The 23393-nt window shown below is 54.4% G+C and overlaps 1 protein-coding gene across 1 annotated transcript; it reads right to left on the bottom strand.

The window, feature by feature from the left end:
• Window positions 1-2: 2 nt before the first annotated feature.
• NR1D1 (nuclear receptor subfamily 1 group D member 1) lies at window positions 3-7588 on the bottom strand. The gene is made up of 8 exons (XM_084863703.1): window positions 7062-7588; window positions 4060-4395; window positions 3721-3809; window positions 3474-3618; window positions 2501-3135; window positions 2007-2192; window positions 1315-1525; window positions 3-486 (listed from the first exon to the last, which is right to left on the bottom strand). Exons 1-8 carry the CDS (start codon window positions 7090-7092, stop codon window positions 287-289), a joined length of 1833 nt encoding a protein of 610 aa, XP_084719829.1. The 5' UTR covers window positions 7093-7588; the 3' UTR covers window positions 3-286.
• Between the last annotated feature and the right edge of the window lie 15805 nt (window positions 7589-23393).

The raw sequence follows: 23393 nt of genomic DNA, 5'->3' as shown, positions 1-23393 counted from the left end.
GCTCAGCTGTGAACTATTGGATTTGAGACAGGAACAGAACCAACGGGGGGCGAGAGCATTAGAGGGGACAGAGTGGTTTAAATAGGGAGGGGCGGGGGTTCGGTGATGGGGGTGGGAGGCAGGTATTTACAAGAAGGCTCGGGGGGGCCAGAGGCTCATCTTGGAATATTTTATAACAATATAAATAAGATTCTGGTTTGCTTTTCCTTTTCGTCTCGTAAAGGAGAGAGAAGTGCAGAGTTCGATTCTGTACAAGGGGGCAGCGGCGGAAGGCCGGCCGGGCGGGTCACTGGGCGTCCACCCGGAAGGACAGCAGCTTCTCGGAATGCATGTTGTTCAGGGTCCGCAGGTCCGGCAGCTTGAGCAGCAGCTTGGTGAAGCGGGAAGTCTCCGAGGGCCGGTTCTTCAGCACCAGAGCCCGAAGAGCCCGCAGCAGCGTCTCCTGGAGCTGCTCCACAGAAGCGGAGTTCTCCGTGCCCGAGCGGTCTGTGGGGAAGACGACAGCAGTGAGGCCAGCTCCCTGAGCTCCTCTGACGAGGACCCCGAGGCCTGCCAGGAGCCCCCCGGGGCCTGCCAGGAGCCCCCCGGGGCCTGCCAGGAGCCCCCCGAGGTCTGCCAGGAGCCCCCCGAGGCCTGCCAGGAGCCCCCCGAGGTCTGCCAGGAGCCCCCCGAGGTCTGCCAGGAGGACCCCGAGGTCTGCCAGGAGGCTGCCTCGGGCCATGCAGCCTCTCCCTGAAGCCCCTCGGAGGGCCCGAGGGAGGGAGGAGGAGGGAAGCATTACTCCTCCCCCCAGGCCTCTGCCCCGGAGCAGGAGGTGCCCCCGAGCTGGGAGCATGGGCTCAGCTGGGCTCGGCACCTCCCAGCCCATAAGGCCGCTCTCCTCCCCTAAACAGGCCAATCCTACCCAGGCTCCCTTGCTTTTTGCTCGATAGTTCCCCCCCCCCCCCCCCCCCGCTTGAATGCCTCTCCCTCACCCCCACGCTCCCACCCCCTCCCCCACCTCTGCCTGGCAATAGCTCACTTGTCCTCGGAGGCCCCACTCAAGTGTCACCTCCTTCCCCAGCTCCCCAGGCAGGAATAGCTGTGTGTGTGCTTCCCAAGCCCTTGGTTCATGCTTCTACTGTGACACTTATTTCACTGTTTTATTATTAGTCGGGCATGAGTCTGTCTCCCAAGCTAGACTGTGTCTGAATCGTGTCTGTATCGCCAGAGCCCGGTGCGAGGCCTGGCCTAGAGTAGGTACTCCATAAAAGGTGTGTTCAACCGAACTGCGTCCGCCTCCTCCCGGGTCAGGGCAGGCGGAGGCTGGCTCACCTGCAGAGACCAGCACCACCGCGGTGAAGAGGCCCAGCTCCTCCTCGGTGAGCGCCAGGGAGCTGAGCTTCTCGCTGAAGTCGAACATGGCGTTGAGCAGGTCGCCCATGCCCATGGCGCTGAGCTCCTGCAGGCTGTAGGTGGTGCGGCTCAGGAACATCACTGTCTGGTCCTTCACGTTGAACAGCGACGCGAAGCGCACCATCAGCACCTAGCGCGGGAAGGCATCCTGGGTGAGGTGGCGGCAGCACTGGCCGAGTCACCCCTGCAGTTCTCGGGAGGGCTTCCTGGGTTTCTCAGGAAAGAGTGGGGATGATTTCCAAACGGGGACTGGGAGGTGGGAGGATGGAGGACACCCCACACTGGCTTTGAAATCCAACAGGCCTCACTCAGAGTCTTGGGCAAGTCACTTCACCAAAGCTACTTTGCTCAGGCCTCGACTGGGGGTAGCCATGAGCCCTGAAGGGTTATTGTAAGGCAATGGGATGTGACTAGACCCAGCTGAGAGGGCAGAGGGCCCAGCCTCCTGAGGCAGGAGTGAGAGACGGCCTGCCCCCTCGCTCCTCAGTCAGAGTCTAAGGACAAAGGGCTGGGGGTTCCAAAGCCTTTCACAGACACTGCCTGCCCCGAAAGCCACATTTCCTGCTGGTGCTTCCCAAGGTCAAGGGTGGGGAGCACCAAGGGTCACTCACCTCAAAGGTGCCAGCCTTCAGCAGAGTGACCTGGTCGTGCTGGGAAAGGTCACGGAAGCCCGGGATGTGCTTGGCAAACTCGACCACCTCCCGCACAGCGGGTGTGAAGCTCATGGAGAAGTCCTCCCAGATCTCTTGCACGGTTCGCCCGCTGCATCCGTGCGGGTACATGTTCATCGGACACGCCTGGAGGAGGAAGGGGTTTGGGGAGGGGAGGATCAGCCGGGCTAGCTCAGATGAGCTCCCCCCACAGGTGCGGGCCCGTGATTTGGCCCGGCTGAGAGGCCGTGGCCGAGAGGACGGGTCTGTCAGGTGAAGTAGCGAGCAGGGCCCAGGAGCAGAGGAGGGATTCCCCAGGCAGAGCCCTCGCTTCAGGGCTCGGCATCCTACCCGGGGAAGAGGCTATTCTGGCATTAGTCTCCAGGCACACCCAGCTGCCTGTGCTAAATCCAGTCTTGCAGGCCCCCTGCCCACTTCACCCCTGGTGCCCTCACCAGCAGGACGTTCTTGGAGTTGCCCTGCCATGGACTGTTGGCAGGTGCTTCGCCTTCTGGGGCTGGGTACACGTGGGTGGGGCAGAGACGGTGCCCATTGCTGTTGGGCTGGTGGCAGCTGTGCTGGGCAGGGCCAGGGGGCCAGGCGGGAGGGTAGGAGGGAGCCTGGTGTAAACCATTCAGGGCCTCGTTATGACGCTGCGCGGCCATGATGTTGTCATTGGGAACAGGCGGGCAGCCCTGGCTTTCCCAGCGATGTGGGGCGGTGGCTGGCGGGTTGGCGGGCACGTGGTTGGCATTGAAGTTGCCAGGTGAGCTCAGCTTGTCGTGGGCATAGGTGAAGATCTCCCGGTGGGCCCGGGCCACCTGGGAGATCACATCTTCCACTCGGGGCTCCGGGCTCGGAGATCGGGGCGGTGTCAGCTGTTGTGGGAACTGGGAGAAGCCCACCAGGGGTGAGGGGGCTGGAGCGGGGGGTGGTGAGGGGCCCATGGGGCCTGGGGCTGGGTGCTGGGCGGGCGAGGTCTCCATCGGGCACTGGCTGCTCAGTTGGTTGTTGGCCAGGTTCATGGCGCTCTGCATCTCGGCGAGCATCCGCTGCTTCTCCCGCTTGGGTATGCGCCCAAAACGCACAGCTGTGACAGGATGAGAGCAGTGTCAGGAAGTTTTCATACGCACTCACATGCCTCTCTTCCTTCCTTCCTCCTGAGAGGGCGAGACCCTGCAGGCTTGGGGTTCCACATCAAAACTAAAACCAGCAGGGCCACACCATGGAGGGGTTTTCCAAGTAGGGATTTCGCCAGGAGGTGACCAGAGGGACTAAGGAACTGTGTTTACCCCTGAGGATGGAGTATGGGCCTCCCCTATGCAAATGGGACTCCCGGATAATGTGCCTCAGTTTGGGGCTTCTTCCAGGGAGGGGTTCATTCGGAAACAGAAGGGGAACGCTCGAGGGGCAACCGTGCTGCCTCACCATCTCTGGACATGCCCACGGAGAGACACTTTTTGAAGCGACACTGCTGGCAGCGGTTGCGATTGATGCGGACGATGGAGCAGCTCTCGTTTTTCAGGCACCTTTTGTACTGGATGTTCTGCTGGATGCTCCGGCGGAAAAAGCCCTAGACGGCGGGGGCAGCGAGTGAGCGTCTCCATCCAGGCCCGGCCTGTGCGTCCTGGGGTAGGGGGTCACCCGCCCTGGCCTTTCCCCCAGCCTGCCTCACCTTACAGCCCTCGCAGGCGTGCACACCGTAGTGGAAGCCCGAGGCAACGTCTCCGCACACTTTACACAGCAGCACCATGCCGCTGAGCTCTGTGGGAAGAGAGGGGCCGCAAGTGAGCAGGAGGGATGTCTGAGTGGTCAGAGATGGAGGTTTTCTGGGCTGGAGATTCTGGGGGGAAATTTTTGAGGAGGAGCCCAGGTATCTAGGGGGCACTCAAATGACCAGATTGGGCTCAGCAGCAGCTGATGCAGCTCTAGGAGAAGTCTCCAAGGCCAATAACTTTCACTCCCGACCTAGGTCTGCCACCTCCTCTCCCCCATCACGTGGAAATGGACTCACTGGTGATGCTGCTGGTGCTCTTGCTGGGGGACACGCGGCTGCTGTCCTCCAGGGCCACTTGTAGACCACCCGGGGGGCTCCCGTTATAGAAGGAGGAGGAGGAGGAGGATGAAGAAGATGAAGAGGGAGAGCCATCATCGCTCAAGCTGGGTGGGATGCTCCCAAAGCAGCGAGCTGGGTCCTGGGTGAGGGAGCCAGTGGGGGATGGTGGGAAGTAGGTGGGGCAGCCTTGGGTCAGGGACTGGAAGCTTCCATTCGAGCTGTCGCTGTAGAGGGACTCGGGGCTGGTGCGGCTCGGGGAAGAGCCGCTGGAACCAATGTAGGTGATGACGCCACCTGGCGATAGAACACAGGGGGAGGGGATGTCAGCTGCCGCATGTCTATGGTCTCAGGGCACCACCCTGCTCATCACCCCCCTGCCTCCCCCAAACCAGAAGTTAATCATGTGGCACCCCAGAAGAGCCACCATAAGCGACCCCCAACACATATTAGATACGGCAGAGCCGATCAACCACCACGACCCTTTGCAGAGCACACTCAGCTTCGGCCTTGGGTGTACCTCTCCCTAGAAGCACGACCCCTGTGGTCATCTCACACATGTGCCCCCTCCCCCTGCCCTGGAAGCCTTCCTTGGAAACTGGCTGCAGCTAATGACTTGTCCGGGGCAGACCTAAGGATGGGAAGAGCAGCTGAGACCCATTCATAAGGCCCCGTCTTCCAAAATAAACAGCTGCCGATTTTAACAGAAGGCCATTCCAGGGATGAGGGCATGGAGGGGCAGCTAGCCAACAGCGAGCAGCGTGGGGGAATGTGGAAATTTAAAGTCACATTCCCCCCAAAGTGGAAGACGTATTCTCCGAAGGTACCAAACCTGCCCGGTCCGGTTCCCCTGGCCTCCAATAGCCCCCAGTCCGAGGGGACTCTTCCTCTGAATCCAGGAAACAGCAGTGCACATTGCAGGAGGTGGATGTGAAGAACAAACTGTCCGGCCCTCCAGATCTCTCAGTCTGGTGACAATGACCTTGGCTCTCTAGCCACTCCAGGACTTTGGCCATCTGATTGCTTGCTAACCAGGTGGCTATGTTCCTGTGGCATCAGCAGGAGAAAAAGGTGACCTGCCTGCCACGCCTTTGCCAAGCACCTAGTTTGGCCGGCCATGGGCGGGGTGAGAGAAGGGACGAGCCCAGGACACGTGTAAGCCAACACAGGCTATGCTACTGTGTCTCCAGAGGCACATGTCTTGCTCACCCACTGACACACACTAAGCTGGGCAGGGCAACCCTAAAATAGCTCAAGGTTGGCCAGGGTGAACACAGCTCCCTGTAAAGTAGTTGCACAACAGATCAGCTCCTCCAGTTTCAAGGCTGATTCGGGGGGGATGGGGTATTCAGTTGATGGTAAATGAACATGACCTAGTTCACCCGGGATGGCTCCAAGAGGAGTAAGACTCACTAAAAAGGCTTCCTTCTAACCTGGAAGTGAAGGGCACACTCAGAAGAGCCTAGTTCTAGATCCATCACCACCAAATTGATTTGTGATCTAGAGAAAATCAAGTCCCTTCTCTAGATCTGTTTTCCTTTCTATAAAACAAACAAAAAGATGAGAGAGACTTAATGTCCTTTCAGTTATTACTCTGGAATGTAGTTGTAGCCGGAGAAGTCCTAAGGAAGCAAACTGCTGCTTGTCTGGTGGGGTGAGGAATAAGATAGTGTTTGCAGGACTAAGGAAAGAGATGCCTGGGGCACAGAAAGAACTTGGAATGCCGAGAAGCTGGGTCTAAAGGCAGTGCAGTGAGTAGGCGCGAAAAGAAAACGAGGAAAGCAGCGAGGAGAAGGGTGGCTAACTGTGAGGTCCTTCTGAGGAGTGTAAACAGGAGGCCAAGCAAGGTCAGGATGGCCCCATCCTACTCAGCCTTGGTGATGGGGAGGAGGGGGAACGCGGACAGGAAAAGGAGGCAGGCGGGTGCGGTGAGTCAGCCCAGCTTCACCCAGATCTGGGCGGGGCGGGGCGGGAGTCGGGCCCTCAGCCGGCCTCACGTCTCCGCTCCACGTGTGCCTCCTGCACGTGGCTCCCCAACGAGGAACCCCGGAACTCAGGGCCCGCCCTCTCCGCTTCCCATCAATCGACAGCAGGAGCACCGCCTCCGTCCCGCCCCTCCCCGGGTCCCGGGCCCGGGCTGGGCGGCGAGATGGGCGGGGACTGCAGAGGAGAGGGGAAACGGGAACACGCGTTGCCGGGGCGACCGGGGGGCGGAGCTCATTATGTAACAGGGCCGGGAGGCAGCGACCAATGAGGTGGCGGCCACGGCTCCTGCTGAATGAAAACAAACGCAGCACGTGGGCCCGGCTCTGCAGCCATGTGAGCCCTCCGGGCCACCGGGCACCGTGGGTGTCCTCCTGGGGCCCAGCGCCACTCGCCCAGCTTCTCCAGTCCCGCTCCCCGCGGCCGCTCAGGATTCCCCAGCGAGACCTGACCCGCTCCCCAGCCCCCTGCCTGGGCGCCCCGATCGCCCCAGTGCCTCTGAGCGTTCTTCCTGCCGGCGGAAACCAGGGGAAGAGGAAGAGACCAAGGAGGGGACCTTCTTTCCGAGAAGGCCAGGCGGGTCACAGCTACAGGGGGCGGGTAGATGGGGGCGTTCAGGGTCACTGCTCCGAAGCTCCCAGTCCCCCTAAACTGTCCATCTCAACACACGGAACCCCTTCTCCGTCTCCTTCGGCCAGGGATCCTCTGGCTAATGAGAGCTTTAGGCTCTGAGGGGTGAGGGTAGGGCATCTCAGGTCACATTCCCAGGCAAAAAAAAAAGAAAAAAGAAAAAAAAAAGAAAGAAAGAAAAGAAAAGAAAGAAAAAAGAAAAACCCTCTTGAAATCCTAGTCTGTGCTCCCCATTACACTAGTAAACCCCCGGGGGAAAAGGGATTCCCCAGCCCCTTACCAAGTTCCTCTTGTTCTAAGACACACAAGTGAGGAGAAGTGACAAAAGATGATGGTAGTCATGTCAGTACCTGTGTTGTTGTTGGAGTCCAGGGTCGTCATGTCTTCACCGGTTGAGAGCGGTCATTCAAACTGGACCTTGACGCAAACTGGAGGTCGCAATTGCGGCTGTCTCCCCCGGGGCACTGGCGGAGCGCAGGGAGCGGAGGCACCCTGCAGCAAGGTCTGGGGGTGGCCGGACTGCAGCCCTGCAGAAGGGGAGGACGCTGAGGCCGCGGAGGTCTGCTTTGCATGGGAAGAGCAGAGAGCGTGTGGGGGAAGGGGGCCGGAGAGAATTAGCCTGCGGTTCTGGCTAGAAGGCAGGCAGCAAGGAGGGTCGGGTCTCCGCAGTGCACCGGTGCCCCTGCCCGGCGGCTCCGCAGCGCCGCAGGACAGCGAATCGGGAACTCCCGGTGCAGAAGTCCCGGAGGGGGAGACGCTGCAGTCAGGAAGTAAGTAGGTGATGGGGAGAAACAGGGCACCCGGGCGCAGAGAAGCGAGATGTGTGCCCTGCTAGGTTCCCTCGGCAGCAATATTTCACTCTGCCAATCTCAGCCGCCTTTTGCCCCAGCCTTTTTCCCTGGGACAGGAGGCTCTGCGCAGGCGCCAGCAACCCAGGATTCCCGGGCCGCACGCGGCACTGAAGCAGGTACCATGTGATCCCGGGGAGCGCCTCGTGCCCCAGTGACACACTTTTCCAGCAGCAGGCACGTTGAGCCCCGTGCGCCTGCGCCGCGCCAAGGCTGCCGGGATTTGTGGTCCGCTGATAGAGTGGGCGGACTGCGTCTGTTTATCCCTTTCTGCCTAGCAAAAGCTCTTGCCGGGACGGGGAGGAGCCGAGAGCCGGGTGGGTGGGGTGCGCTGAAGAGTCAGGGTGGCGTGTTTGGAAAGCCTGTATGGCAGAGGCATGTGAATTCCTGGGGAGGGACTGGCAAGCTTCGCTGCTCCCTGGGAGATCAAAACTAATAGGCCTTTTCTGCAAACCTTGCAAACGTGAGCGCTTCACGTGATTGCAGAACTGACCTCGCCTTGAGGTTACTGGTGACACGGGGAGAGGAGACAAGTAGGGGAGGGCGATATCCCTGAGTTAGCAGCTTGAGCTGAACTTCTGCCGCGGGGCCAAGTCCTCAAACTAAACGGAAATGTGACCCCTTCCCCCTTCCACTCCCCTTAGGGAGGGCACCCCCAGGGAAAGGAGATGGGGGGGGGGGGGGGCTGAAGATGCCCCTTGGGGACTCCCTGTTTGCTTGTATGATACCTTCCCACCCATCTCAGGTGACTTTGGGGTGAGTCATTTCCCTTATTTGTGCAATAAAAAGGACAAGGAAGGGGAACTTTATGGTGAAAGTGCTTTGAGGTCCTAAAGTATCCAGGCCAGAGGTGAGGCAGGGGCCTGGGAGCACAGCGACACTCCCACTCCCCCACCCCCAGTGTTTGAGGGTAATTTGTGGATTCCACAGAAGGGAACTCAGGAGGGAACACCCAAGGTTAAGAGCATCTTACCCTCCCTTCTGACTGATGAGGAAAGTGAGGCTGTGAAGGGACTGGCCCGTGGGCAGACATCCATTGCTGATTTCATCTGGGAGCTGGGCAGGTGTGCGAGGGAAACACTGAATGGAGGTTAGGAACAGCCAGCGTCTTCCTTCAAAGCAGCAATTGCCCAGTTGGTAAAAACAGGTCTCCAGTAGAGAGCTATCCTGTCTGAGGGTTTGGGTTATGGGGAGAGAAGAGCCTCTTCAAGCAGCCAAGGGAACCTGGCCCACCTGCTGCTTCCTGCTAACTCCTCCCCAGACCCAGTGGTTCTAGGGAGATCCCCCCCTTCTCCACTCGTTCACAAGCAGCTCCTGGGGTAGCACTGATGGATGCTAGGGCACATGACAGCCGCCAAAGAGGTAGAGAAAAGGAGTGTGGGCACCAGGAAGAAAATAGCTGGGGAGTAAGGAAGTGAGTAAGCCGAGAGGACTGTGAGGTTGACTGAAGGGGTGGTGGCTGGGCAGCTGGGAGTAGACTGCCGATCCCAGTAGACTCTGACTCCCAGGAAAAGATGGGCCCCCTAAAATGGCTGGGGCTTTAGCTTTGTTTCCAAGCCCCTAAGGAAAGCAGAGAGAGAAGGCAGTGCTCTGTTCCCTGTCCTGCCCTGGCCCCTTCTTTGTCCTGCGCTGGCCCCTTTGTCCTGCCCTGGCCCTTTGGCCCAGAGCTGGGAAGCTGCAGCGGAGCGTGGGAGGGCCTGGGAGGGGCAAGGACAAACAAGGAAAGAGGCTTTTCAGGAAAACTTGGTTCAGAACTCAGCCTCCACCTCCTCTCCCTCCTCCCCTTGGGCTCCGGAGGGAAAGCTGGAAGGTGAGCTGCCATGTCTGGCCCGGCATGCTCTCGGTGCCTCCTTTCCGACTCTCCTTCAGAGCCAGGGCCATGACCCACGGCGCTGCCAGGGCTGTGCTCAGAGTCAGAGCCCTTGGCATGACCTCTAGCTCTCTACCAGTCCCAGTACCACCATGAGCACACTCCCTTCAGTTGCCCTGGATCCTCCCCAAGGCCCACAGCTCTGTTTGCTGCACTGGCGATCTGGCCCACCCTCTGTTCTACTTGCTGGTGTTTATCCCTCTTAGGAAGGGGGACGGTCCAGGGGTCAAGGCTCCCTCCCTGACTTTGCAACAGGAGAGAGGGAAGAGGAAGCAGAGGCAGCTCGAGCTGAAATTCAGTCAGCCTAACACTTGGCAAGAAGCTGGGCTGTTTTGCAATCTGTGTGAGGTATGAAGGTGGAGGCTGGGAGGGAGGAGGCAAGGTGGGGCTTTCTGCTGCTCCCTCCTTCCTCTGCACTTCTTACGGGGCTCTCCTCTTCTCCCTGACAAAGAAGTGCCTTTGGGATCGTCCTTCTACCATTGTAGAGGATACAGAATAATGCGAGGCAGGACTTGCCCTTGGCTCCAGAAGCTTCTAATCTATTCACCTGGTTCCTCTCTCTGCCAACAGCTGCTGGGATAAGGACAGAAACGAGGGGACCCAGAGCCACCAAAAGGATGGAGGAAAAGCTTGGTTATCTGGCTTTGGGGTACCTGGGGTAGAATCTAGCTTTGGCCTCTCTTTGACCTCAATCTTTTTTTTTTTTTTTAATAAATCTTTATTGTTCAGATTATTACAAATGTTCCTGTTGTGTGTTTTTTCCCTCCATTGCTCCCCTCCACCAGGTTCCTACCCCATCCTCTGCCCTTTCCCCACCCCCCATTGTCCTCATCCATAGGGGCACAGTTTTCGTTCTGACCTCAATCTTGACCTTCAATAACAGGTGCATCTCAGCACAGCCTCCCACCCCTCCTGCTAGCTAGACATTCCAGTTCACTTCTACACACACACACACACACACACACACACACACCATTCCTCCCATAACCAAATTCAGCCCAAGAAGGAACTGGACCCTTAATAAATACGACTCCGATTGGAACCGTGGGAAATGGATACGCATCCAAGACTTGGCACAGCGAGGCCAGCCCTGGCTCCAGGTTACACACACTTCTACTCCGATTCCTCAGAGCCCAGGATTCTGGGCACTGACCTCGCCATTTAGGGACAGGGTTGTACCCTGTGCCTGTGTGTTTCCAAATATGTCTTTTTAATTCTCCTGTATGTCTTTGGACTGGGAGGGTACAAAGATAGAGAAGGCAGTGGACTAAGAGCTTTTCCGTTCTGGCCAGAGAGAGAGAGTGTGTAAGTGTGAATGGTGTGAGTGTGTGTGTTTAATCCAAGAACTATTCTCCTTGTCAGGAGGTTGTTCCAGGTAACAGGGCCACGCCCTGTGCAAATCCTGGGTGGCCTAAATCTTGGGCCAGCATTGACGGACTGACTGAGGGTGCGTCCTTACTGCAAATCAGGTCAAGCTTCAGTAGGTGCCTTCCCTTCCCCCTCCTTTCTCACCAAGCAAACCATTGCCCAGGGGGAAAACCTGCCCGCCCGGGTGATGCAAACCTGGGACAACCTGGGATGTCCCAGAATCAGGGACCCAGCCTTCCTAGAGCCTTTTCTGGTTCTCTGAAAGGTCAGCTAGCTCGCCCTAACCTTCCCAGAGCCTTGATGTCTTGGGAAGGGTCAAAGCCTGAGCTAATTTGTTATTTGGGAGAGATGGGAGATAGGGAGGGTGAGGCAAGAGTCAGGGCTGGGTCCCATGAATATGCTTTGCCTCAAATTCTATCTCTAGCTCACTATTTTTTTCAAGAAAAGGAAATAATAAATACATATTAAGTACCAACTGTATGTCAGGTACTGTGCTATTTACCTTGGTGAATATCCAAAACAACCCTATGCTATAGGTCTCATTCTTATTTGAGAGATGGGGAATCAGAGACTTAAGGATATTAATTAACTTGCCCAGAATGCTCCAGAGACTCGGCAATTTGTCTGGAAGTGAATCTGCATAGCATTTTACTTAAGATTAAGAAAGTGTCACATCACGCGGCTGGGTGGCTCAGCTGGTTAGAGCAGTGGTCTCCAGCCACATGCAGCTCTTTGGCCCCTGAGTGTGGCTCTTCCACAAAATACCACGTGTGAGTGCGCACATACAGTGCGATTGAAACTTCGTGGCCCATGCACAGAAATCGGTTTTCGGCTCTCAAAAGAAATTTCTATCATTGTACTGTTGATATTTGGCTCTGTTGACTAATGAGTTTGCCAACCACTGGGTTAGAGAGTAGTCCTGATACACCAAGGTTGCAGGTTCAATCTCCAATCAGGGCACATACAAGAAGCAACTAAGTAGAACAACAAATTGATGTTCAGTTTTCCTCTCTCTCTCTCTCTCTCTCCCCCCCCACTCCCTCCCTAAAATCAATTCTAAAAAAAAAAGGATGTGGCATCAAAGGATGGCAGAGTTGATGGAGCTTATTGGAGGGACTAACACTCTCCCAGCTGTCTTTTGGCACGACCCCTAGCAACAGCACGAAGAAAATGGCAAATGTTGGGAATTCCACCCCAGGCGCGAGGATGAAACTCCTTCCACCAGCAAGACGGCCCTTCCCAAGAATGATTCCTTCTGCAGGAATGTCTGAGCAGGGCTCACCCTGTGTTTCCTGCGCAATGCTGGCGCTTGGAAGTGAGGTGTGTCTCTGAGAAGAGAAGCCTGGAGCACTGTGCTCCTGCCCCCATGTACCTCAGCTTCCCAGAAGCTCTATTATAATTCCAACCACATTTCCTGGTCCCTCAACTCCGCCCTCTCTCCCTCCCACCTTCTCCCGGGCTGGTGGTAAAGGAAGAAGGTGGCCAGCCTAGGATGCAACAAACAGACTTCCAGGTAGACAGAGGTAACTGAGGCAGGCGTCTGAACTCCCCCCTCTCCCAGACTTGGGGATCTGGTGATGAGGAGAGAGGGGCAGGTAGGTCCAGGCCCTTTAAAGAGCCATGGTGCCACCCTAGCCGGTTTGGCTCAGTGGAAGGAACATCGGCCTGTGAACTGTAAGGTCCCAGGCTTAATTCTGGTCAAGGGCATGTACCTTGGGTGCGGGCACATCCCCAGAAGGAGGTGTGCAGGAGGCAGCTGATCAATGTTTCTCTCCCATCAATGTTTCTAACTATCCCTCTCTCTTCCTCTCTGTAAAAATATCAATAAAATATATATTTTTAAAAAGAGCCATGGTGCCGAAACCAGTTTGGCTCAGTGGTAGAGCGTCGGTCTGCGAACTGAAAGGTCCTGGGTTCGATTCCGGTCAGGGGCATGTACGTTGGTTGCGGGCACATCCCCAGTGGGGGATGTGCAAGAGGCAGCTGGTCGATGATGTTTCTCTCTCATCGATGTTTCTAGCTCTCTGTCTCTCTCCCTTCCCCTCTGTAAAAATCAATAAAATATATTTTAAAAAATAAATAAAAAATAAAAAGAGCCATGGTGCCTCCTTGCGAGGTATGAATGAAGAATGGTTGATTCAGTGAGAGTGTTGAAAGCCACCAGGGACACACAAGTTGTGTAACAAGCCCTACGGAAACAACACCCACTTCCCCTGCACCTGCCTGGGAGACGTGTGCCTCTAAACACCCCTTCAGCAGCCCCCGACCATCCTGGCGATGGTTCTTCAGCAAACTATTTGGGGAACCTGAAGGGGGGTCCCCCTCTCAGAGCCCAGGATCCAGGAGGTGGCATGGACTGTCCTTGGCGGTGGCAGGCCAATCAAACCCCAATTGCTCTCTTTCTGACTTGGGGTTCCTCCTCCTGGTTGGGGCACAAGGGCACCCATGACACGCTATGCCAGGGCCATGCTGCCCAGCCTTTGCTGTGCTGCTACTGTCGGTGTCATCTTCCAGGTCCCTGCACCTGCCATTGGCTGTCCTTGAGCCTCGGTAGGACTGAGATTCAGGAGAATGTGTGTGGGGAGTGTGCAGGGGTGTGTGGGGGGAGGAGGGGAAGGCGCCTGTATGTCTGCTTCCTTTCCCATTCCTTACCCCGAGATGAGATCTGTCTCAAACCCTCTCCTTATCCAGCATCTCTCCCCAGTCCCTTGGCCTCTGCAGCTCTCCATGCAGCTGCCTGGGAGGCAGATGCTCATGACAGTCCTCGTGAGCAGGATGGACCTTGGAGGAGCATGGCCTGGGCAGGCGTGTGTAGCTTCTGGGAGGCTTACATAAACACTGGATGGGAGGGAACGGGGGGTGCAATGGGCTGCCCAGGAAATAAAGCAATCCCAGCCCCGCCAGCTCAGCCTGCATGGAAAGCAGGAACGAGGCTAATTTTCCCTCCTCTCCTCCCTCTCCCCCCTGGTCTGCAGCTGTTAGCTGGGCTGGAAGGACTGCAGTATCATGGGGGAGAGGGGAGGGGGAAGGAGAGAGAGAGACCAATTTGGGATCCCTCCCCTTCTTCCAAATTGGGGGGAGGAAGGGGGAAGCAATTTGCCAGAGAGATTTTCAATGCCACAGGAAGGAGCTTTGTCTCATTAGAATGCGCATTTGCACCCTGGAAAAAAAAATCTGTGCTGGTTGCAAAAATTCAGGCGTGTGTAGGGGCCCAGCGGAGATTTAAAAAAGAGAGAGAGAGGGAGGGAAAAAAGCGCTAGCTCTGCAATGCAGGATCTGCGAAGTTTTGGTGCCACGAGGAAATGTGGGTCGTGCTCATTTCGTTTGCTTGTTCCTGCTAACCTACTGTCCGCCTGACTCCAGCAGCCTGTCAGCTCAGGCAGAGGCACTGCTGCTCTGAGCCAGGGTCATGGGCAGGGGGCTGAGGCCCAGGGCAGGAAGGGGGAGCCAGGGGTTCATGTGCTGAGAGGGTTGCTGGGGGCTGGGAGGGAGGGGACACTTGCCTGAGGGATGGAGGCTGAACTTGCCCCCATGTTTGTCCTCCGGCTGGACCCAGGTTAAGGTGAAGTTCTTCCAGATCTCCTCCCCCCGCCCCCCACCCTGCTCCCAGCTCCTCCCTATCCCCAGCTGGCAGAAGGACTTTCTCCTTCCTGTCCTCTGACTCCAGAGACCCACCCTACAGAAAGCCCGTGTTTCATTCCTTCATTCCCTGACCCCACGGGTCCGAACTCTCCTGGTTCTGATCTGGGATGGGCACCTGCTGCATCTCTGTGGGGTGTCCTCCTTCCCACAAAGGGGGACCAGGCAGCCTTATTTGGGGAGCTCAGGCTGCAGGGAAACCAGGTCTTGACTCTGGGCTGACATGAGCACATCAGCTCCAGGGCTGGCCTGGACCAGTCTGTGCTCTTGGCTTGGGGCAGCCCTTTGTTCATTTGGGACCGAGGGCTCTGGGGTGTGTCTAGGCCAAGGGGCTGCCGGGGAGAGACTATGCCTGGGAAACCCGTGTTTCTTCCCCGCGTGTTTGCTCCCCCGGTGGCTCCAGGGAGACCAAAGGAGACAGTCACTGGACACACAGGCAGGAGAGGAGCAGAAGGGCACCCAGTGCCCTTCACTCCTTCCCCATCTTCCCTCCTGCTCCCCGGCCAGAGGAGGACAGGGCCCAGTGTGTTTGTGCCGGCTGGAGGCTCACGCGGGCTGCCCGGGTCACATGGGCTGGGCATGTGCAGCCTGCTCCATTTCTACCACAACAACTCGCTCATAAACAGCCGGGCTGCTGCTGGCGGTGGCGGCAGAGACATGTGCGAGCGAGGGGGTGGGGCACGTGGCCCTGCCCGAGCCAAGGGAAGGCGCTCGCTCAGCACCGCCCCGCCCTCCGCGCTGGGCCGCCTCCCTCGCCACAGGAAATTCCTAGTGCTCCCTCGCTGCTGCAGCAAAACATGTTTTTGGGAAGTGACTTTCAATACGGATGGAGTCAATGGGCTCTTCAAAAAGAGAGAGAACGGGCAATTAATCGGAGAGCTGGACCCAGGTTAAGGTGAAGTTCTTCCAGCTTCTCGCGCTGGTCCTTCCTTAGGTCCCTGTGTGGTTGGGGTGGAAGGCTGAGCTGGAGGCAGGTGTTGCTGAGTCTTACCTGTTTCTTCCTTCTAAACCCATACAAAAGCGGAGCCAGCAAGGTCTCCACGTGAGTGTTGGGGTGAGGACAGAGTTCCCTAAGATGGTGGCCCCAGGGCTAGGAGCAGGGTCAGCAGCAATTGAGAACCTATTAGGAATGTCAATTGTCAGACCCCCTTGAATCAGACACAGCAGTAGAGCCCAGCAATCTGAGTTTTTAAAAAATATGCATTTTTATTGATTTCAGAGAAGAAGGGAGAGAGGGAGAGATAGAAACATTAATGATGAGAGAGAATCATTGATCAGATGCCTCCTACATGTCCCCCACTGGGGATCAAGCCCACAACCCAGGCATGTGTGCTAACCATGTGCCCTAACCAGGAATGGAACCATGACCTTCTGGGTCATAGGTCTAGGCTCAACCACTGAGCCTCGCTGCCAGGTCCAGCAATCTGAGTTTTAAGAAGTCCTCCAGGTAGTGGGTTTGATTCCCAGTGAGGGCACATACCCAGGTTGCTGGTTGGGGTTTCTCTCTCAAATTTCCCTATCTCCCTTCCTCTCTGGCCAGAGGGAATAGCCAGATACAGTTAGAATCAGTGAAAAAAAAAGCATTTATCGAGTGTCTACCTATCATGTGCAAGGATTCTGGAAATGAGTAGGAAGAGGAATAGCTGAGATCTGAAAGGGAAAGGGAACGTATGGGGGGAGAGGGGGAGAGAGAAAACAAGGAGAGAGAAGGCTAGGGTTGTAATTGTTTATCTTTTCTCCATCTTACCTACTTTTCTTCCTGCCCTGAGGCTCCTGTTAGAGCAATGAATTGGGGTTTAAATGGTTTTGAGATTGGAGATAGAAACTGGTTCCTTGTCTATTTTTGCTGGCATGGGGACCCCAAGCTAGTTGCAGCCATAGCTCCTTGCTTCCCATGCACAACTAAAAGGATATGAGCAGAGCGCGCACACGCACACACTCTCTCTCTCTCTCTCTCTCTCTCTCTCTCTCTCTCTCTCTCTCCCTGGGATCTCCGAGGCAGGGCTAGGGAGAGCCAAGAATAGGAATGAGGTCCCAGAGGGTTGGAAGTACCCCACGAAATGAGTTTAACAGATAACAAGCAGGAAAAAGCCTTTCAATGGGGGAGGGTGGGGACAAGCCTGGCCTTTTCCAGCTTCCTGAGACCCAGAAACTGTGACCCGCAGCAGCAGAGGGTCTCCAAAGCGAATCACAAAGGCTCCCGAGAAGGAGACCTGAGCCTGGACAGCCAAGTGACTGGAGAGTGCTGAACTGGGGACCCGAAGGGTTCCCTGACACAAGCAAACAGAAAAGGGTGGGCGTGGGTGGCAGGGGGTTGGTGGGTTTAGGGGGGTGGAGGGAGCTCTCCTCAGGCCTTCCCTCCCCCAGCACATGAAGCCCCTCAGGAGCACAGCTCTCCCTCCTGTCTGTCTCAAGTGTGAGCCGTTGACTCCTGGCCTCTCCCTGCTCATTTTCTTGAGGAATAGACTTTCCTGTGACTCTCATAATGCCCTTTCTTATGTTTCTCTGCAAGGTTTCCTCTGCCTGAGAGGCTCTGAGCTCAAGGAGCAGACATCCCTGCAGGCTCAGCTGCAGTGACCTACATCAGCTCTCCCCAGGCCCAGGGGAGGGGGGCTGAGGTCTCAAGATAGGAACTGGGGAATCTGGCACAGGTCTGCAGATGATGACGTCAGAAAGGCAGGCTGCAAAAAATATTATGGACCAGAAAGAGTTCGTCCATCTGGCAGCAGCAGAGCCAAACACTAAACATCAAGGATTGCAGTGGAGAAATATTAGCTATTTTATTGATGAATGGCACCACCCCGGAAGAATGGGAAGATAATGCTAAAAAAAATAATAATAATAATAATAATAATGGCATGTAGGTTACAGATTACATAGGGCAAAGTCGCAAGGCTCATGGGTTAGTTGTTGTGCTGGACACTGATTGGCTGGAGATAAGGTAAAGGTAATAAACCATTTCTTCAGTTCTGAGGCCTTTTCCAGGGTCCTTTTTGTCCAGCTTCATGGGAAAGTAGCCAGGGAATAGTCCCACCTCAGGGGTCAGGAACTGAAACATAACTTAGGTCAACATGTTATCTTTAGCCTGCCAGAGGTCCAGGCTATGTGATCACTGGTCAGATCTGGACTACTGCTTGGTGCCTCGAGGAATGCTGATTTTCAGGGAAAGGCCATGTCAGGGCAGGGTGGGAGAAGAGAGAGGATTTATAGAATTGAAAACATGTAGTAAGTCATAAAGACCCTCAGTTTGAAAAGGCTTCAGAACTGAAAGAAAGAGCAACGCAGGGGGCACCACCGAACTGAGTGCAGATGATATCAGAAGACTCTCTAGCCCCCTTTCATAGGTGCCAGAGGTCTCTGACAGGCCTGGTCTCTATTTGTTAGATTTGGGAGTGGTTTCTGCTGCTCCCCAAGCCTGCCAAATGCACCCCAGTCCACTGCAGCTGCTAGAGAAGTTTCCTCGGGCTTGCTAGGAACCAGTGAATCCGATGTCAGCTGATTTATTTCATGGACGTGGAGGCTGAGTAGAGGTGGTCAGATATGCAGAAACCCACTCCCAGGCTTTCCTACATAGAGACACACGTACTTCCTGAGGTCCCCAGATTCTGAAAAGGATCCATAAGGAACCCCGTTACTAATTACCATTCGTAAACCCCTGCCTTCGGGACCCTGGCAGCGGAAGCTTTCCTTCTCGCTACAGGCCTCTGGGACAGGGAAGGCAGGCTCTGAAATAGGTGCTTTTTCTCTCTCTATGAACCACTGTGTTTAGGATGCCCACTGCGTCCAGATTGTGGATGTTTTGCCCTGGCAAGGAAATCCTATTGTGGGGGCAGGAAATTAGGTGGTGGTGACAGAGAATAATAGATGAGCTGAGAGAGAGAGAGAGAGAGAGAGAGAGAGAGAGAGAGAGCGAGCCCGAGCTGGTGAGCAAGCTGTGCAAAGGGTGGCTCTCACTGTCCAAAGGGCTTTCCCTTAGCCAAGCTCCACCCCAAAGCCCAGGAAGTCCACAGCTTGGCACCCAGCCAGCGTGAGAGCATTCCTCAGGACTCTGACAGGCGGGGGGGTGGTGCTGGTGTTCCCACCGCGAGGCTGGGGGAGGGGAAGGAAACGCAGCAGGGGAGGAAATGACCACAAAGAAGCGGGTGAGGGTAAGAGGTGGGAAGCTGGTTCTCCGCCACGAGTTCCTATTAGAGAGAAAGTGGAGGCCGATTGCTTCTCAACGGCCACAAGAAGGATCTGCAGTTTCAGGGCAGATGACCCCTAGGTCACCTCTCTGCTCAGGGTCATTACTGAGGTCTCACACTGTCCTCTGGACTCTCGCTCTCTCCCTCCCTCACCCTGGGGCTGTGGTTGAGCTCGGGAGCCCCCGAGTGGTGAATATGTGGAACTGCAGCTGGGCTGAGGGAGGCGCTCAGAGGGTCTCCCTCTGTCTCTCCACCAGGCCCCCTCCTTTTCCTCCCCTGGGCCCAGCACTCTGGAAATAGCACCTGATAACGGGAGCGCTGACAGAGGCTGAGTTGTAGGAAAGCTAGCGTCTTCCCTAGTCCTTGACGTTCTAGCTGGATTGCTTTTGGGCTATTTCACTGGAAAATAGGACACCATTTCCCTATCTGCCCTAGGACTCCTTCCCTTTTCTTCCACAAATGCCCCAGAAAGGTAGTGTGTTTATTGGCAACAATGAGGTCCCCTCCTTGCACCCCAAGTTTTGTAGTTCTTGGGCTGTTTGCTATTCATGACTTTTATTTATTTATTTATTTGTTTATTTATTTATATTTAATTATTATCTGTGTACATATCTTACCATTGGTTCATTACTTCTATGACTTTGGAGGGACAACTAACCCAGGGATCATTGTGATTTTAAATCCCTTCCTTCTCTGAGCACAGCCAGATGTACATACAACTTTTCCTTCCAGTCAGCCTCCAACCACATACCTCCTATCACCCCAATTCCCTACCCACTCTCTCAACCCCACATCTCATGTGGGGAAAAGGAGCGGGGAGGAAAACAGCAAAGCCTAAGTCAGATCCCCCCCCCCCCCAAGGAAACCGGTTCCCGCTGTTTGGCTTCACTTGACCTATTTTCTAGCTTTTCCTGGTTAGTCCCCTTGTTCTGTACACCAAGCCTTCCCACTGGACTAATTTTTGCTGTCCTGACCACTCCCCTTTCCTCCAACATGAGCGCCTGGGGTTCTTCCCATCCAGAGCAACTGTTCTCAATGCTAAGAGGAGGCTCCCTTTTGGACATAATTTATGTCAGCTTCGGGAGTATGAGCCCATAGAGGGAGAACTACTTTGTGTTGTGTGTGTGAAGGGGGGGGGGGGGGAAGGTAGTGAAGGAGGCAAAAAGCAGAACACTCACCCCAGGAGAGGCTGTATCCCGCTATTAAGCCACCAATTAAAGAACTCTGGGTTCTCAGACAGCTCTCTCTGCCAACATCCTGAAGAACTCTCGGGCAGATGGAGGTGGAGTAAAGGTAACCAAGTTTGCAACTAGGGATTAACATTTTATTCAACCTGACCCTAGGTAGTTTTCTTGTTTAAATGGACTTGAGAAAGATTGATTTGCTGTTCCATTTATTTATGTATTCATTGATTGATTCATGTGCCTGACTGGGGATCAACTCCTCAACCTTGGTACATGGCGAGGATGTTCTAACCGACTGAGCCACCCAGCCAGGGACACAAGGTGGTGAGCGAGACCTTTGATGATCTCCCTTCTCTTGAATTTGCCTCATCTTTTGTGTGAGCCTTAATGTCATTAACTAGGGAGCTACGTGGATAGGAAATCAGTGTAAGCAGAAACACCCATTTCCCCTATTGTACTCCAGCCCTCACTCAGATTTCCTCTCCTCCCCGGGCTGCTGCTCCACATGAACCCTGAAGGGGGCACTTTTGTTCAATCCTTAGTTGGTGCCAGCCAAAAGGAAGCCCCAGGAAGGAAACATAACAATTGGTCACGTGCTGGGGGTGGGGGTTCTCGCAGGGGTTGCTGGGACAGGGAAGGGAGGTCCACGTGGAGTAGGTGGAGCTCACTGAAAGTTTTGGCGGGGCTGGCAAAGGAAGAAAAATACCCAAATTTGAGTTGTGATTTAAAAAAAAAAAAAAAAAAAAATCAGCAGGGAGGGTGTGTGCTGCCCTCAGAGAGGCCTAGCAGAAGGGAGAAGGGGACGGAGCATCTTGCTTGTGGATGCCTGGATTGCAGGGCAGGGTGTCTGGGAAAAAGAACTCTGGAGCTGGGGCCCAGCTTCGGAGCCGGAAACCTCTGTGGCTTCATGCTGGTTCCCCATCCCCCATCCTCCGGAGAAGGGAAAAGTGGCCTCTCCGCCCATGGTCTCATTTTGGTGCCATGTGGGGCTGGGCTAGTGCCAGCCGGGCAGCCTGTGTTTACCTTTCCAAGAGGCTCAGGAAGCCGCGCAGATGAATCCTCTCTCCCTGGGAAAAAGCCAAAACAAGCCTCCTTTTTTAAAAAATATTTTTTATTGATTTTGGAGAGGAAAGCACAGGGAGATAGACGCATCAACGGTGAGAGAGAAACATTGACGGGCTGCCTCCTGCATGCCCCCTACTGGAGACCAAGCCTGCAACCCAGAGATGTGCTCCACCCAGAATGGAACTGTGACCTCCCGGTTCATAGGTCCATGTTCAACCCCTGAGCCATGAAGGTGGGACCACGCCTCCGCTTTTCACTACCTAGTTCTGCCTCACTGTTAGCAGGAAAACACAGCTTCCTGCAGTCTTTGAGCCAGAAGGCGCTTTAAAGATGGTCTGGCTAGCCGAAACTGGTTTGGCTCAGTGGATAGAGCGTCGGCCTGCGGACTGAAAGGTCCCAGGTTTGATTCCCGTCAAGGGCATGTACCTTGGTTGCGGGCACATCCCCAGTAGGGGGTGTGCAAGAGGCAGCTGATAGATGACTCATTGATGTTTCTAATTCTCCCTCTCTCTTCCTCTCTGTAATAAATTAATAAAATATATTTTTTTAAAATAAATAAAGATGGTCTGGCTTTTTCTTTGGGGGCCGGGGAAGCCAAGACCCAGACAGGTAAAGGGCTTGCCACGTGCTCTTTTCATACCATAGGCATTCCCTTCAAAGAATGTAGTTCAAAGGAAGTGTACACCTTTCTAAAAGCCCTGGAGGAATGGTGAAAGTGTTGTCTCCAACTCCATCTGCACCTTCAGCCAGAGGGCAAAAGGCAACGATCATTATCCCATTAGAAATAAATAGGCAGGGATTTGTTTGGGAACTTGATTTATGCGTCCTACAGGTCTCCCGGGTTCTCACAGTTAGCAGCTCCCCTTTCTCCCCCTGGGCCTTTCCCCGTGGCTGTCTAGTGTTTTGTATGTCTTAGTTCAAGGATCACTACAGCTTCAAACCTAACGGTTTGGGGGCAAGATTTCTCTTTTCTTACTAGAAGATCTTCTCTTACCAGGTTTCAGTTTTCCGGATTGGATTACCTACCTCATGCTGTGAATTAAGACCAGAATTTCAATCCCCAAATGCCAGCCTTTTGGCATTGGGGGAGAAAAGCATGTTTTCTCTGTCTGGAGCAGTGAAATCCTAGACTGGACTTTAGAGATGTTAAGGTTCCAGGGGAAAAAAAAAGTGGGGGACAGATATAAGATTGCCAGCTTTTTTTTTTTTTTTTTAATATATTTTATTGATTTTTTCACAGAGAGGAAGAGAGAGGGATAGAGAGTTAGAAACATCGATGAGAGAGAATCTTCGATCAGCTGCCTCCTGCACACCCCCTACTGGGGATGTGCCTGCAACCAAGGTACATGCCGTTGACTGGAATCGAACCCGGGACCTTTCAGTCCGCAGGCTGATGCTCTATCCACTGAGCCAAATCGGTTTCGGCAAGATTGCCAGCTTTTTAAAAATATATTTTGATTTTTTTACAGAGAGGAAGGGAGAGGGATAGAGAGCTAGAAACATCAATGAGAGAGAAACACCGATCAGCCACCTCCTGCACACACCCCCTGTGCTCCTAGACAACTTACTTCTTCCCCAGGTTTCACTCTTTTTATGCTATACTGTTCTATGACTGTCACTCTCAAGGTCAAGGGTAGATGCTTTGTTTTTAATATAACTAAACAGCTCATTTCCTCATTCACTGAATATTAAGTGCCTACTATGCTCCTGGTATGGTTCTAAGTGCTGAGGATACAGCCGTGAATAAAACATGAAGCTTCCACTCTAGGACAGAACAAGTAAATTACATGTTAGATGGTAATAAGTTCTACAAATTAAAGCAGAAAAGGGCAGAGGGATTGGAGGAGAGCTGTGAGTTTACACAGGGTGCCTAGAAAAGATCTGATGAAAAGGTATTTAGAGAGAAAATATCTGAAGGAATGAACCAGGTGGAGGGAACAAGTGAAAAGACCTAAGCAGACATGGCAGGTGTGTTTGAAAAACAGCTAAGAGGTGAGCGTGGCAGGGGTAGTAAAGAAAGGGAGAGCAGCCGAAACTGGTTTGGCTCAGTGGTAGAGCGTCAATCTGCGGACTGAAAGGTCCCGGGTTCAATTCTGGTAAAGGGCATGTACATTGGTTGCGGGCACATCCCCGGTGGGGGGTGTACAGGAGGTGGCTGGTCGATGTTTCTCACTCATCGACATTTCTGACTCTCTCCCTTCCCCTCTGTAAAAAATCAATAAGATATATTAAAAAAAAAAAAAAAAAGAAAAGAAAGGGAGAGCAGTAGGAGTGGAGTCAGAGAGCAGTACCAGGGGCCAGATCCTCTATAGGCCATATAATGATAATTTTACTTTTACTCCAAGTAAGATGGGAAGCCATGAGTTTTTTGTTGTTGTTAATCCTTACATGAGGATATTTTTTCCATTTGACTTGAGAAAGTAGAAGGGAGAGGTAGGATTAAGCCTGCAATCAAGGTACGTGCCCTTGCCTGGATTTGAACCTGAGGCCCTTCAGTTTGTGGGCCGATGCTCTAACCACTGAG

This window comes from Pipistrellus hanaki, assembly GCF_964339955.1.
Source record: "Pipistrellus hanaki genome assembly, chromosome: 16".
Lineage (NCBI taxonomy): Eukaryota > Metazoa > Chordata > Mammalia > Chiroptera > Vespertilionidae > Pipistrellus > Pipistrellus hanaki.
This window is presented reverse-complemented; position numbering and strand designations above follow the sequence as displayed.